Here is a 12,097-nt window from a genome sequence, read left to right as displayed (position 1 = left end):
TCTTGGGTAATGCACAGTTACCCAAGGGTTTGAGACTGAGCAAATCAAGGCTCCTTGAATTCAAAGCAAAGGGCATCCATCTAGCTGGGTACTCTCAGCATAGGGTGGAGGAGGGGAGGGGCCTGTTCAAGTGTCTTTTGCACTCATCAGGTCTGTTACTGCTATGTGTATTGACTTTGATACCATTATTGATCAGCATTGCTCCTGCCTAGTGATGAGAACTGGCCATGTTTTTATTTCACTATTTATGCCATTTTAATGGCATGACAACTGCCTTGATGGTGACAAGGAAGATGGGTTGGTGACTTACTAATGAAAGACTAAGGATTTGTCTTACAAAGTCAGGTCTTTACAAATGTCACAGAAGTGCTCGGGCACTTTGCATAGCGAGCCTTCAACGCATGAGAAAAGATCTTGGCTTCACAAGGAGGTATTTTGGTACTTCATTTCAAGATAATCTTGGGAAGAATAGTACTGGGAAAAAAACATGACTGGAGGAGCCCAAGCTTTCTTACAAGATGTTTAATTTCAAGAAGGATTAATTATGGGCTTTGTTAGCTTCTCAGGAGTGTTGTCTTTAATGTCTCACTGCTGTCCTAGGCCTTCATCAGTCTTCTCATCCAGACAAGACCCACTTTATAGTACAAATTCTCTTAAAACTTGCTTTGCTGGGCTGAACTTGGCGGTGCCTGTACTTCAGTAATGAATAAATCATGTCCCATCCTGAGGAAACTGCAAAGGCGAGAGGAAGGGTTGGATTAAAATGCTGAGCTGGGATTTAGAGCCAGAATTGAAACCAGATTTTTCTGTAGATTCAGTGCTGATCCACATAAGCTAGCTCTGTTGCCTAGCTGTGTGGAGCTAGGGCTTTTGATCTGCTGCCTGCTAGAAGGCAGGGTGAGCGTGGGCTGTGCTGTAGGTGAGTAGCACAGGTGGCTGTGGTGGTTGCTTCCTGAATGACAAGAGTCAAACAGAGAAATACAGTCAAAGACAAATGACAGTGTAAAATCTTCATGAGCTCCAGTACCCACTGTTGCATCAGCAGTGCCCCACTCTGTCCAGTAACTAACCTGAAAACTGGTGGAAGCCTTCAGATGCTGGAGACCTTATATCCAATGTCCATGCTGTGTGCTAACATGTTCAAGAGTGGAGATGGTAACTATGTAAAGGTGGGAGACTTACTTGTGAGCAGTTGCCAAAGCTGCAAGAGACTACAGCCATAAGGAGACTTCATGTTATTTCAATGGCATTTGCCTGCAAAGAGGTTGTTCTTTAGTTTTGAAAAACACATGCCGGTGTTATTTTTTCCCTCCAACTCAAAAACCTCGTTGAGTTACTATTTGTGAGTCTTAGTAGGTGTGGTGTGGTATACTTGGCATACAACTCCTTGGCAAATTGGTATTATCGACATAAAATTACTTTAAAGGAAGAGCTTTATAAAATCCAGGTACTCCTATGTTGGATAGTCATGCTTATGTGAACTATACCCATCAGTAATCGCACTGAACATCTCATTTTAGGACTGCTTGTATAAGAAGCTTGTGAAGGAATTGGAGCCTTGACCACTGTTCTGGCTAGGCTGTTGGACATGGACAACTGCTGCCCTGGTCAGTGTAGCCCTCCTGGTATGCCAGGCTTGTAGGGGATCCTGTGTCAAGAGTGCATGTAGCAACTGATATAATTACTCTGTGCTGCAATATCCTGAGATGATTATGGACTTTACAGGTCCCTTACAAATATATCCTGTTCTGCGCAGTCCTTGAAGAGAAAGCTCTGATACCAGGGCAGTGATACTGACGAGCCATTTGTCAGTGAAGTGTTCCTAGTTCATGGCTAGATCTGGTTCTAATTGTGTCTGTTTTGTGGAAGAAAAAACTTGTCAGGTAGGTCTGTTCGTGCCCTCAGCTGTAGGGACACAGAACAGACATGGATCCTGTGGGTGACCTCAGGCCTGTGACTCTGGCGCTGGTTGTAGCTGCCAGAGGTAGCACTCTTCTTGAGGCATGGACTGAAACAGTAAAACCTTTTCTGATGGTAGTGCTAAAAGGCTGTTACTTCCCTGTCTACTTTTTGAATGTGGTTATTTATTGGAGGGCAGACTGTAAAAGCAAAGCCTTCATGGGATGGTTATATTTATTGGCTTAATCTACATACGTAAGTGAAGCTGTGTTGGGTAGTATGTTTCTGTAGTTCCAGGGAGTTGTCTAAATTGCCTTCACAGAGGGAAGTCTGTGTTTCCAGTTTGCTTTGTCCACAGAAACAAAGCTGCTGCAAGCTTGTACCACAAACTTAAACTCAGCACAGCATGTATATATTTAATGAGGCAGTCTCTTATATGCTGGGAGAAGTGGCCTTCAAGCTTTGTTTGAAATGGAGCTGTCTTTCATTTGAGAGGAGAAAAAGTAAACTTGATAAGTATATGGCAACATATGCTCCTGTTTCAGCCAACAGCCTCCTACTGGCTAGTGGCAGATGAGCCCTGGTCTTTGCTGTGTGCTGCAGCATCTTGTTACTAAAAATCAGATTAAGAGGAGGAGTTCTTGAATCATGACATCTCATATACTAATTTAAGTGCAAGGTAAGAACACTTGCCTGGCATAGTGGTCTCTAAGAACACTGCTGTAACAGTAAGAAATATATCTTTGTTTTTATTGTGCTTGCCAAGAGGACTTATGTATTCCTAATGTCTTCATCTTCCCAATATAAATCTGGCTTGCAGGAAAGCTTTAACCCATTTGCATTGACTGGGTAGTAATTTGGATCTTTTGTTGGATCTGAAACACGCATTTTAAAAGAACTGGATAGTATCTGTAAGGCAAATAGTGTTCTAAGCTGAAAGTTTACACTGGAAGCTACTGAATGTAAACACTTACAGAAATCCTGATTTTAACATTTAAAGACTTGAGAGAATACCTTGAGTAGCAGTGTTCAGAACTTATTATTACATTTTCCTAAAGTTCTTGTAGGTATTACAAACACTCTGTTTGCCCTTTATAGTACTAATAAGCTATAAAATAAAAAGATGGTGCTGAGGTGTTTATGGGTAGTAGCAGACAGTAAGAAACTGAAACACTTGTTAGGGACTGTCTACCTATTTTTTACAACTTCTTTAACCTGCTAACTTTCACAGTTCTGACTTGAAAATTATAAATCAGTACATCTTGATGTTAAGAAATATTAAAGCAGTGAAAATACATGGATTTGGTGGTGTAATGTTTGCATTTCTGGTAACAAGTGTCCTTCCAACTAACTGCAGTAGAAAATTCCATTAAAACTGCTTCTAAACTGGTGTCTCCAGAGTAGCTCTGTTTAGTGTTGTACAGTGTGTGTCATCATTAAATATCTAACGGTATGGTTTCTGGCTGCTGCCTGACTTGCATTGTGTTCCATGGTTTTGACATTGCATAACCTTAATGTTTATCTATTAAATAGTCATCTGTTGAAGTAAAATTTTAGCACAGCTGTTGATTCAGTGCATACATACCGTTGACTGAATCTAGAAATATCGGCAAGTAATGACTGAATAGGCAAACTGACAGGGTGCAAGTAGGGAGGTGAATCTGGAGAGTTTCTACTTTAAATCTGTGTCACAGGTGAAATAGCTGGACATCAATAGTGAATAGAAACTGTATATCCCATACTCCAGGCAAGCTGCTTTTGCATAGGAATTAGTTCCCTTATACTAGTAATGTTTTGTGCTGTCTGTTTCTTTCTAGTGCTGCTGACTTGCAGTAATCACAGGTTACTAGTAATGCTTTGCTGAAGAAAGTAAAATTTCAGTTTCACTGGGTTTCTGAACTTTGTTCTTTCTCTCGGATTTCTTGCCTGGCCAGACCTTCTGGGTCTTGACAAGATTCCTAGAGATAGTGTCTGGATATTGATAATGAAGTACTGATTTCAGTTTGATGCATGTTACTCCTGTGACTAACCTGCCCAGATTCCAGTATGCATTAGTTAGGATACAGGAGTAGTCACTGGGATACTTTTCATTGTAGGGTGATCTGTGATTGGTGTATGTGCTTAGATGTGAAAAATACCCTTTAAACACACTTCAAGAATTTAAAGGGAATGACACTGAAATTGAATGTGTAATGGTAGCATTTAGTGTTTAAGAGCCTACTGCTTTTGCTTATTTTAAATTACATTCAGCATAGACTTGGACTGCTATGTCAAACTCTATTCCGAGTAGCACTTACCAGCTAGGGCATGGGCAATAGACATCACTGGATCAGCTGACACTGGAAGAATTTGTACTAACTTGACAGGAAAACTGAGAGGAGTTTTGAGTCTACTGTTTTACACCTTGACAGATGTAGCATAAGGCAAACTTGCAGTAAGTTAGCAAATTTTTTTTGTTTTTCCCCCTCTTCTGACGGGCTCAGAGCGAGTTGATATCCTTGATATGTGACAGAACGTGTCCAGCAGTGTGAATTCACCTTTGGAAGACAGTATCCATTTTGAATTCCTCTTGGAAGGAATAGGGGGAAAACTACTGTATCACTGTGTTATATGAAAAGCCGAGGAATCCTCTGCCCTGGATTTACTACCTTCACTTTATACTTAAAGTTACTTTCAGACTTGGGTAGAAGTCAATTTCCAGACTTTCTACTGTTTTGTGGGCCTGGAATCCCTGAATGTCAGTTGTATTGGTAAAGATGGGGGCAAAGAAAGCACTATGTATCCTGTCCTTTTCTGTGTCCCTGGTTGGCAGTTTTCCCTGCCTTGTTCAGCAGTGAGTTCACATTTTTCCAGTCTTTCGCTGCCAGTATATTTGTACAGTCTTTTTGTTGCCCTTCAGGTCTCTCACCAACTCCAATCTGTGTGGGCTTTAGCTTTCCTAACCTCATCAGTACACAACTGGGCATCACTTACCTATTCTTGCTTTCACATCCTGTACACATAAGGTTTATTTTGAAGTTGAATCCCTTGTTCATCCAAGCAGGCCCCCAGACAACTTTTGCATGATTTCCTGCTTCTTGCTAGCATGGACCTTTGGCTTGGAGGTCATCCTTCAGTCGCTGGAGATGGTAAGCAGGGACATCAGCATGGTTTCCAGACCTGTAAAGCTGTTAGGGTAGCTGTCTTTCGAAGAGCTGTGGTATCCATGCCTATGTGCTGCTGGGTTGTTAAAATTACCAGGGAAGTCCATCAGAGCAACGCATGGGTAAGAAGAGAGAATACTAATTTCATTCTCAGCACTACTGACCTTAAAACTGTGAATCAGGCAGACCTTGTGAATTGGTCATTTGCTGCTAGTTTACCTTAATGTCACTGACTGGGGGGAAAGAAATTTTAGATATTAAGCACTGCCTCACAGATCGCTTCAGGTTTTTCTTGGGATTTTTATGGGTGTTTTTCCCTTTGAAAAGAGCACAACTCTTGATTTTTACTTAAATTTGTACTTCCTCAGTTTTACATCAGAATGACTTCACTTATAGGGAAAATGCCTGTTGTCAGTGTATGCGACTGGATTATAGAAGTCCCTCTGACATGGGAAGCTGACGTGGAAAGATTTATCCAGTGATATTGTAGATGCCTGCTATATGTCAGGATTATATTTTTTTTGTATTTGGGTCTTTTTTGGTTGATTGTTCTTAGGGGTATTTTTTACACTTTGCATCATAGACACTGAATCCATTTCTTCTAAAAGGTCTGTGGCTTTCTATCTGGCAACTTGGTGGTGTTAGTCTTCATGAGCAATTCTGTGGAGAATTCCCTAATGCATATTTCTAATAGTATAAAAAAAGAGTGAGGGGGCATGTGGAAGAGAAAACAAATCTTTAGTTCAGAGTGCCTGTCTCCAGTGCAACAGAAACTCTTCTTCAGTACATCTTTATGGGATAGAGTTGAAATAAACTCTATGGAAACTTGGAAATTTTCATTCCTGCTGTAAGACTGGACACTGGCAGCTTTTCTGTTATGATAAAATTTGCACATGTTCACAGATAAGTAAATAACGAGAAAAGGCTGGGATTGTTCCCAGCTGCCGCTATGGGAGGTCAAAAGGCAGGCACTGTGAACACAGATCATGTTAAGAGCAAGGCACTGTGGCTCACAGGGCTCTGTTGGATAGTGTGTTATTTTCAGCAGCTACAAATTTTGCATGTCAGCCAGCTTTCGAAGACAACTTGCACAAAGCCTCTGGGAAGGACACTGAAAATCCCAGCAGTCTTCAGAGTGCTTACTTTGCTTAGTGTTTGGGGTGCTCTGTCACAATCACCTTCTTTGTTTTGCTTGCACTGGAGTCTTCAGTTTTCTGATCTGCATGGAAACGAGGCGGGGATAGGATTTGAAAAGAAGCTTCAAAGCCCGAGTCAAAAGGTACATTTACAAAGTTAAGTTCAAGCTGCCCGGAGTTGGCTGATCCTGCATTGCAGGGGAAGGAGGAAAGGAGATAAATCTGGCCACTTTTTGAGGCTTCGTTTTACTTTCACGTTTTGCACAGTGAAAGCCCCAAATAAAGTATTTTGTCCTGTCCTGTTCCTCAAGCATGGATGTTCTGTTTTAATCTTTCCTGTAATGAAGATAAACCACTTGTACATGCTTCAGTGGGAGGTACTGAACTCTTCAAAGTGCTGGTTTTGTAGCATGTGTCTTAAGGGTTGAGGAATCCAACTGATGATAAAATATTTGACCAACACTGAGAGAGCAGGCAAAAACTTCTGTCCCAGAGGATCTGAGAAGCTCACTGTTACTTGGCATTTGTTTGTAAGACCTCTGTGTTGCAGAATTTGGCAAGCTGCTGAAGAGCTGAAATGCAAGTTGCATTCCTACTTCTGCCATTCATTCTTGGGCCTATAAGTGATGTAGCAGAGTCTACCCTGACCTCACGAGTCATTGTGTGCCATTTGATAGCAAGCTTATCACGTGTGCAAAGGGCACAGTGTTTCAAAAACACTTGCAAACCTCTTAAGTGCTTTGGGACTGTGTTTTTGACCTAGATGTCAAAGTGAAATATTTATCCCTTGTATTTTTAATGTGCTTTAATGATACTTCAAAGGAAAACATTGCTGGATCTTCTTAAATTTGTCTTTAATCTTACAGTAAGCTGAGAAACTCTTTCTCTACCAAGGCTTGCTGGAGTGTGTACCAAGCTTTTCTCCTGTATTTGAAAGTAGTCCTTTAATATATGAGTTCATATAGTCAACTTCTCCTGCATGGTCTGTGTTGCATTCCATCAGTGTTTTCACAGAAGCCAGCACAAAAACATGCTACCCACTTAACTGGCTTTGTAAGGTAGCTTTTCTGGTTGCCCTTAAAAACACTTCAGTGTCTCAGAACAAATGATGCTGTCCTATTTCACCTATTTTTGAAGTACTTGATTTCTAGTGGGTTTCCCTTTCTTTTCCCTAAGGTTTCCTATGCACGACCAAGTTCGGCTTCTATCAGAGATGCAAATTTGTATGTTAGTGGACTTCCAAAAGTAATGACACAGAAAGAACTGGAACAACTCTTTTCCCAACATGGGCGCATTATTACTTCTCGTATTTTGGTAGACCAAGTCACTGGTAAGTAGGCAGTTTTGCACGTCCTCTAACTTTTGCACTGGCAGTTTAAGAAATATGTTATCTTTCTGTACACTAGTCTTGCCTCTAGAATGTATGAAAGGTGTGTGTATGCCAGAAAATACAATTTTCTGCTGGAATTGTTCATAAATATGTATGAACAAAAATAGTTTGTGGAATGTACTGAGCCAGCTTGAGACACTTCTGCCCTGAAGGTGCAGGTTTGAAGCCTGTTTCATGGCTTGTAATAAATTTACAGCTGCTATAATCTTCCCTTTCCAATCCACTGTGTGAAAACAGTCCCTATGTGCCTTATGAAATACTATTAAACACTTTTTTTTAGAAAATAATTTTATGCAGAAATGCGTAGCTGGTTCTCTGAGGCTAGGATTACAAAAGATCTAGGCTGGCAATTGCTGTTAAGATGGTTCTCAAGGTTGCCTCGTTAATTTTGGGCACACTGAAGAACATGAACTTGGAGTTCTTCAGGAGCAGATCAGTTCTGTGCTTAGCAGTGCCTTAAAGATCGAAATTCCTAGCAGGTTAGTTGTGGTGTTACAGTATGTGTCTTAACCAATGAGTGGGTGTCTGTGACGCTCTGTGGTTACCCTTCAGATTTGGACAGCAATGCATGTGGTTTTGCTGGCTCATGTGGCTGATCTTGAGCTTTAATAATTTGCTGCCTTACCTGCTTCCAGCAGGCCTGTTCTGAGAACAGGCAATCAAATGAAATGCCAAGCGCGTGACAGAAGTATTGAGTATGCAAAGTGAAATACAGAGGTGCAGGGCTCTCCAAATTCTTACCTTTCCAAACAGCTAGGGGTGTGGACTATAAGAATTCATTTACTCATGTAAAGAATCCAAGCTGCCTTGTTATTCAGGGATTAACTTTTTTATAGTTGTACCTTTTCAAAGTTGCATGTCGTTGTGTGTGACAAACAGCTTTCAGCTTTAGGAGGTCTTGAAGCTTTCAAATGGTCCTTTGCAAAGATTGTGCATCCCAGTGTTTGACACTTGGCTGACCTGAAGAGGACTTTGTATGTACTCATTTGCAATTCTGTCATGTTAACAGAAATCTCAATACTGACACATAATACTTATGGAGTGGTTTAATAGCATGTGTAGATGAGAGTGTAGAGAGGCGGGGAAGGGAAAGCTAAAGACCAAATAGTGACTTGTAGAAGCATCAGATTTGCAGGTCAGACTTTCCAGTCTTTGTGCAATAACCAGCTGTTTACATGATGTTCCTGTATGTTCATGCATAGAAATAGGTAGGATTTGACAAATGGGCGAAATAAGTAAATGTAATTAAACTTTGAAATGTTTAATTCTGTACTGTAATTCAAAGTTCTTGTAAATCTTAGTGTGTGCACAGTAGTTCTGTGGCATAGTGTTGTTCAGGTTTAAGCTTTCTTCCCTCCTTGGTAATTTCGAAGAAGTAGACCCAAAATGATAGGAATATAATAAGGTTGTGACACAAACTGACAGATAAAAAATGCAAAGTTGAAGCTGTGACATTTGCTTCTTTAAGCCTTTCTTATGCTTGCTCATTGTCACTTTGATTGCTTAAATTATTATGAACAGAATGCTTTTCTTTTTGTTAATGTCTTAGGTGAGGACAATTGTCTAATTTGTTTGTTTATTCATGAACCCAAATGTAAGGGGCCTTTAAATGCATGAAGAAATATTAGAACAAAGCATGCATCTTATTAGTGTGGGTTGTAATAGCTTTAATGTTAACTGGTTCAAATATTGACACCTCAGTGTGTTTATATTTAAGACACAGTATAAATTTTTGAGATGTGATGTTCCTAAGATCGTCAACAAACACTTGCTGACCCCTTTGCATGTTGTCTTTTGGCTTTGTATACCAAGGAAGATTCCAGGGCCCAAGAAAAGTTAATTTCAAAAAATTATACCTACAGAAGTATGGTTGTATGCTGAAACTTAATTTTTTACATAGAGGTAACCTAAGAGCTGTTAAAACAGGGCCATAATTCCTATCACTGCAGTCTAGAACCTGCTCTCCATTCTTTGTTCCCTCAGCATACTTGCTCCAAAGGGAACTTCAAAGGGTGCTGCAGGAGAGTACATGCTACTTATTGCTGCTAGGAAGCAGGTGACTAAGCTATTCTCAGAATTTCTGTGAATGTAGATACTGCAGCGTAGCATGAACTGAACAGAGGTTACAGTGCAGCTGGTTGTGTGTTCATCTCCTCCCCACCCACACCCCCAAATGCCTTGTTTCAGAATTACCCTTTCACTTGCTATGTTTGTCTCCACTGTGGTTTCCCTCAAATGTCTAAGCTTTCTACACAGTGTACCTTCTGTCAGTTAAATTAAAAAAAAAAATAAATTACAGTAGAGAACTGTTACTTTAGCAAAAGCTCAGTTCTAATAAGATCAAAATGATAATGTGTTCACAGCAATTACTTATAAAAAAGTGAACATCTAATATTCCAGTGTCCCTGAATCAGTTATTATATGCTTTCTTCCCCATGTGCAGGAGTATCAAGGGGTGTGGGGTTTATCCGGTTTGACAAGCGAATTGAAGCAGAAGAAGCTATCAAGGGCTTGAATGGCCAGAAACCTCCAGGTGCCACAGAGCCAATCACTGTAAAGTTTGCTAACAGTCCAAGCCAAAAAAGTCAGGCATTCCTTTCCCAGCTGTACCACTCTCCAAACAGAAGGTATCCAGCACCTCTAGCTCAGCAGGCTCAACGTTTTAGGTAAGTCAGAATACTTTGTAGCAACTGTGGTGGAAGCCATGTGTTCCTATGAGCCTGTTTTGTTTCCCTCTGGTCTTTCCCTACTTGATTTCTGGGTGTGAAGGAGACGCATGAAAGTGCTGAACTTGTGCTATGCCTCTACAATACAGCTAAAAACAAAAACACGTTCCACCCTATTGATAACATTTCAGTATCTAATAAACCTACTTAATTACACTGAGATGACATCTTTTTCTTCCACATAGTCACTAAAAAAATCCCCTTTAAAAGGTTGTTCCGAGATTATTAATGTGCAAGTTGATTCTGTTAACATTGACCTAAGCAATTCAGTTTTCTTAGCCATATGGCATGCTACAGCCAGCCTCCTCTTACCCACCCCCTGTCTTTCCTCCCCATTCTGGCTTTCAGTTTGTTTCTAGTCGGTTTTCTAAATCCTGTATGCCCTGCTTTGTCTTCTCTTACCACAAACTTTTGTCATAAAGATTATTCAGATATCTTCTGCATGTGTGTTTTGCGGATATATGTTCCTGTCACATTGAAAGCACAGCTATACAGTTCCCTGTGGTATTTAGTGTATTGAAAAAGACAGATGGTGAGAACAAAGTGAAACAAATATCGTATTATCAATATTCATGAGTACCTTTTATTTTTTTTTCCAGTGATTTCGATTGTTTCTTCCCACCCTCTGCCCCTGGGCTATGTGACTGGAATATGTTAAACAGTAATACACTCAAACAGTTTGTATCTTATTTTTCAAGAAGTAAAATCAGCTGGCAGTTTGCTTCAAAGAGAATATACCAAACTTCAAAAGTCCTGCGCTGGCTACCCTTGCTTTTAGGCCAAATGTTCAGAGCTCACAGATTGCACTTCTGGCAGAACTTCTGAATTCTTTTCTTAAGCTTCTCAGCCTTACATGCTGCAAGTGTCTCAATAGGTGTGAAGGTCAGCACTAGAGCGGGCTTTCTGCTCTAAGGGAAGGGATAACCAATTTTACACGTTTGGTGGATTTTCTTACTATTTCTTAGGAATTAAAAGGGTTTGTTTATGCTGAATGTTGAATAAAAGTCCTGCCATTGCTCCATAGGCAGAGTGTAGGGGCAGAAGTTGCACTTGCAGAATGGACCCAAGTGCATTTTGTGAGGTAAGATCAGGAGGGAGCTGTTGTACAGCCTATGTTACAGCATTCAACATATTCTGGCAATTCTGGCCTGCTGACTTCTTAAGTTCTGAGTACACTTGTTACCAAACACAGCCAGGTATCTGTTATAACTGATACTGGCTGGGATAGCATCTGTATGTAAGTGAAAGTACATGTAGAGCTCTCAAGATTTGTAAAAATTCTCCAACTTTTGGATAGGACCTAAAAAGTTCTTTGCATTTAAGTAATTTCAGTAGACTACCCCTGTCCTGCAACATCGGGGTCTGAGCCCTTAAAAACTTGTTTGATTGATTGTGACTTCTTTTTGTTTAAATAGGAAGTGTATTTTTATGAATGCCCATTTAAATTTAATGGAAACTTTTCTTGGTTGTGGGTTCTTTTTCTGAGATACTAAGTGTAAAGTGATGGATGCTTGAAACAACTGTAAGAGTGTGATTTGCTCGGCTTAAAAGTATGATGGTAACAAAAAGCTCTGAGTAGGTACCAAGCCTGTAGTGAATAGCAGGGAGAGTAAAATCACTTTTTTTTTTTGGTGTGGAAGGAAGAACAAGGTTGAATTGGCTGGGCAAAATGTAAACTGGAGTTGCAGACAAAATGAGGTATTTTTTTGGCAAGGCTTTCAGGCTTCTGTTTCTTCTCTAAAAGGCAGCTGGGCCACATCTTAATTTTTTTAACTGTAAAGGGAAATTGTTTCTTTTGGGTTT

At 40.3% G+C, this 12,097-nt stretch overlaps 1 protein-coding gene across 2 annotated transcripts in view; it reads left to right on the top strand.

Annotated features, from left to right (window-relative positions):
• The window catches only part of ELAVL2 (ELAV like RNA binding protein 2), a 46,120-nt gene that overhangs the window by 30,930 nt on the left and 3,093 nt on the right, over positions 1 to 12,097 (top strand). For both annotated transcript variants that reach the window (XM_040580877.1, XM_040580876.1), the window contains exons 4-5: positions 7,355 to 7,508; positions 10,012 to 10,234. In XM_040580877.1, coding sequence (XP_040436811.1) covers positions 7,355 to 7,508; positions 10,012 to 10,234 — 377 coding nt within the window. The remainder of the gene's footprint in view (positions 1 to 7,354; positions 7,509 to 10,011; positions 10,235 to 12,097) is intronic.

Source organism: Falco naumanni, chromosome Z (genome assembly GCF_017639655.2).
Source record: "Falco naumanni isolate bFalNau1 chromosome Z, bFalNau1.pat, whole genome shotgun sequence".
Taxonomy (NCBI): domain Eukaryota; kingdom Metazoa; phylum Chordata; class Aves; order Falconiformes; family Falconidae; genus Falco; species Falco naumanni.
The sequence above is the reverse complement of the archived record's forward strand: the minus strand, read 5'-3'. Positions and strand labels throughout refer to the sequence as shown.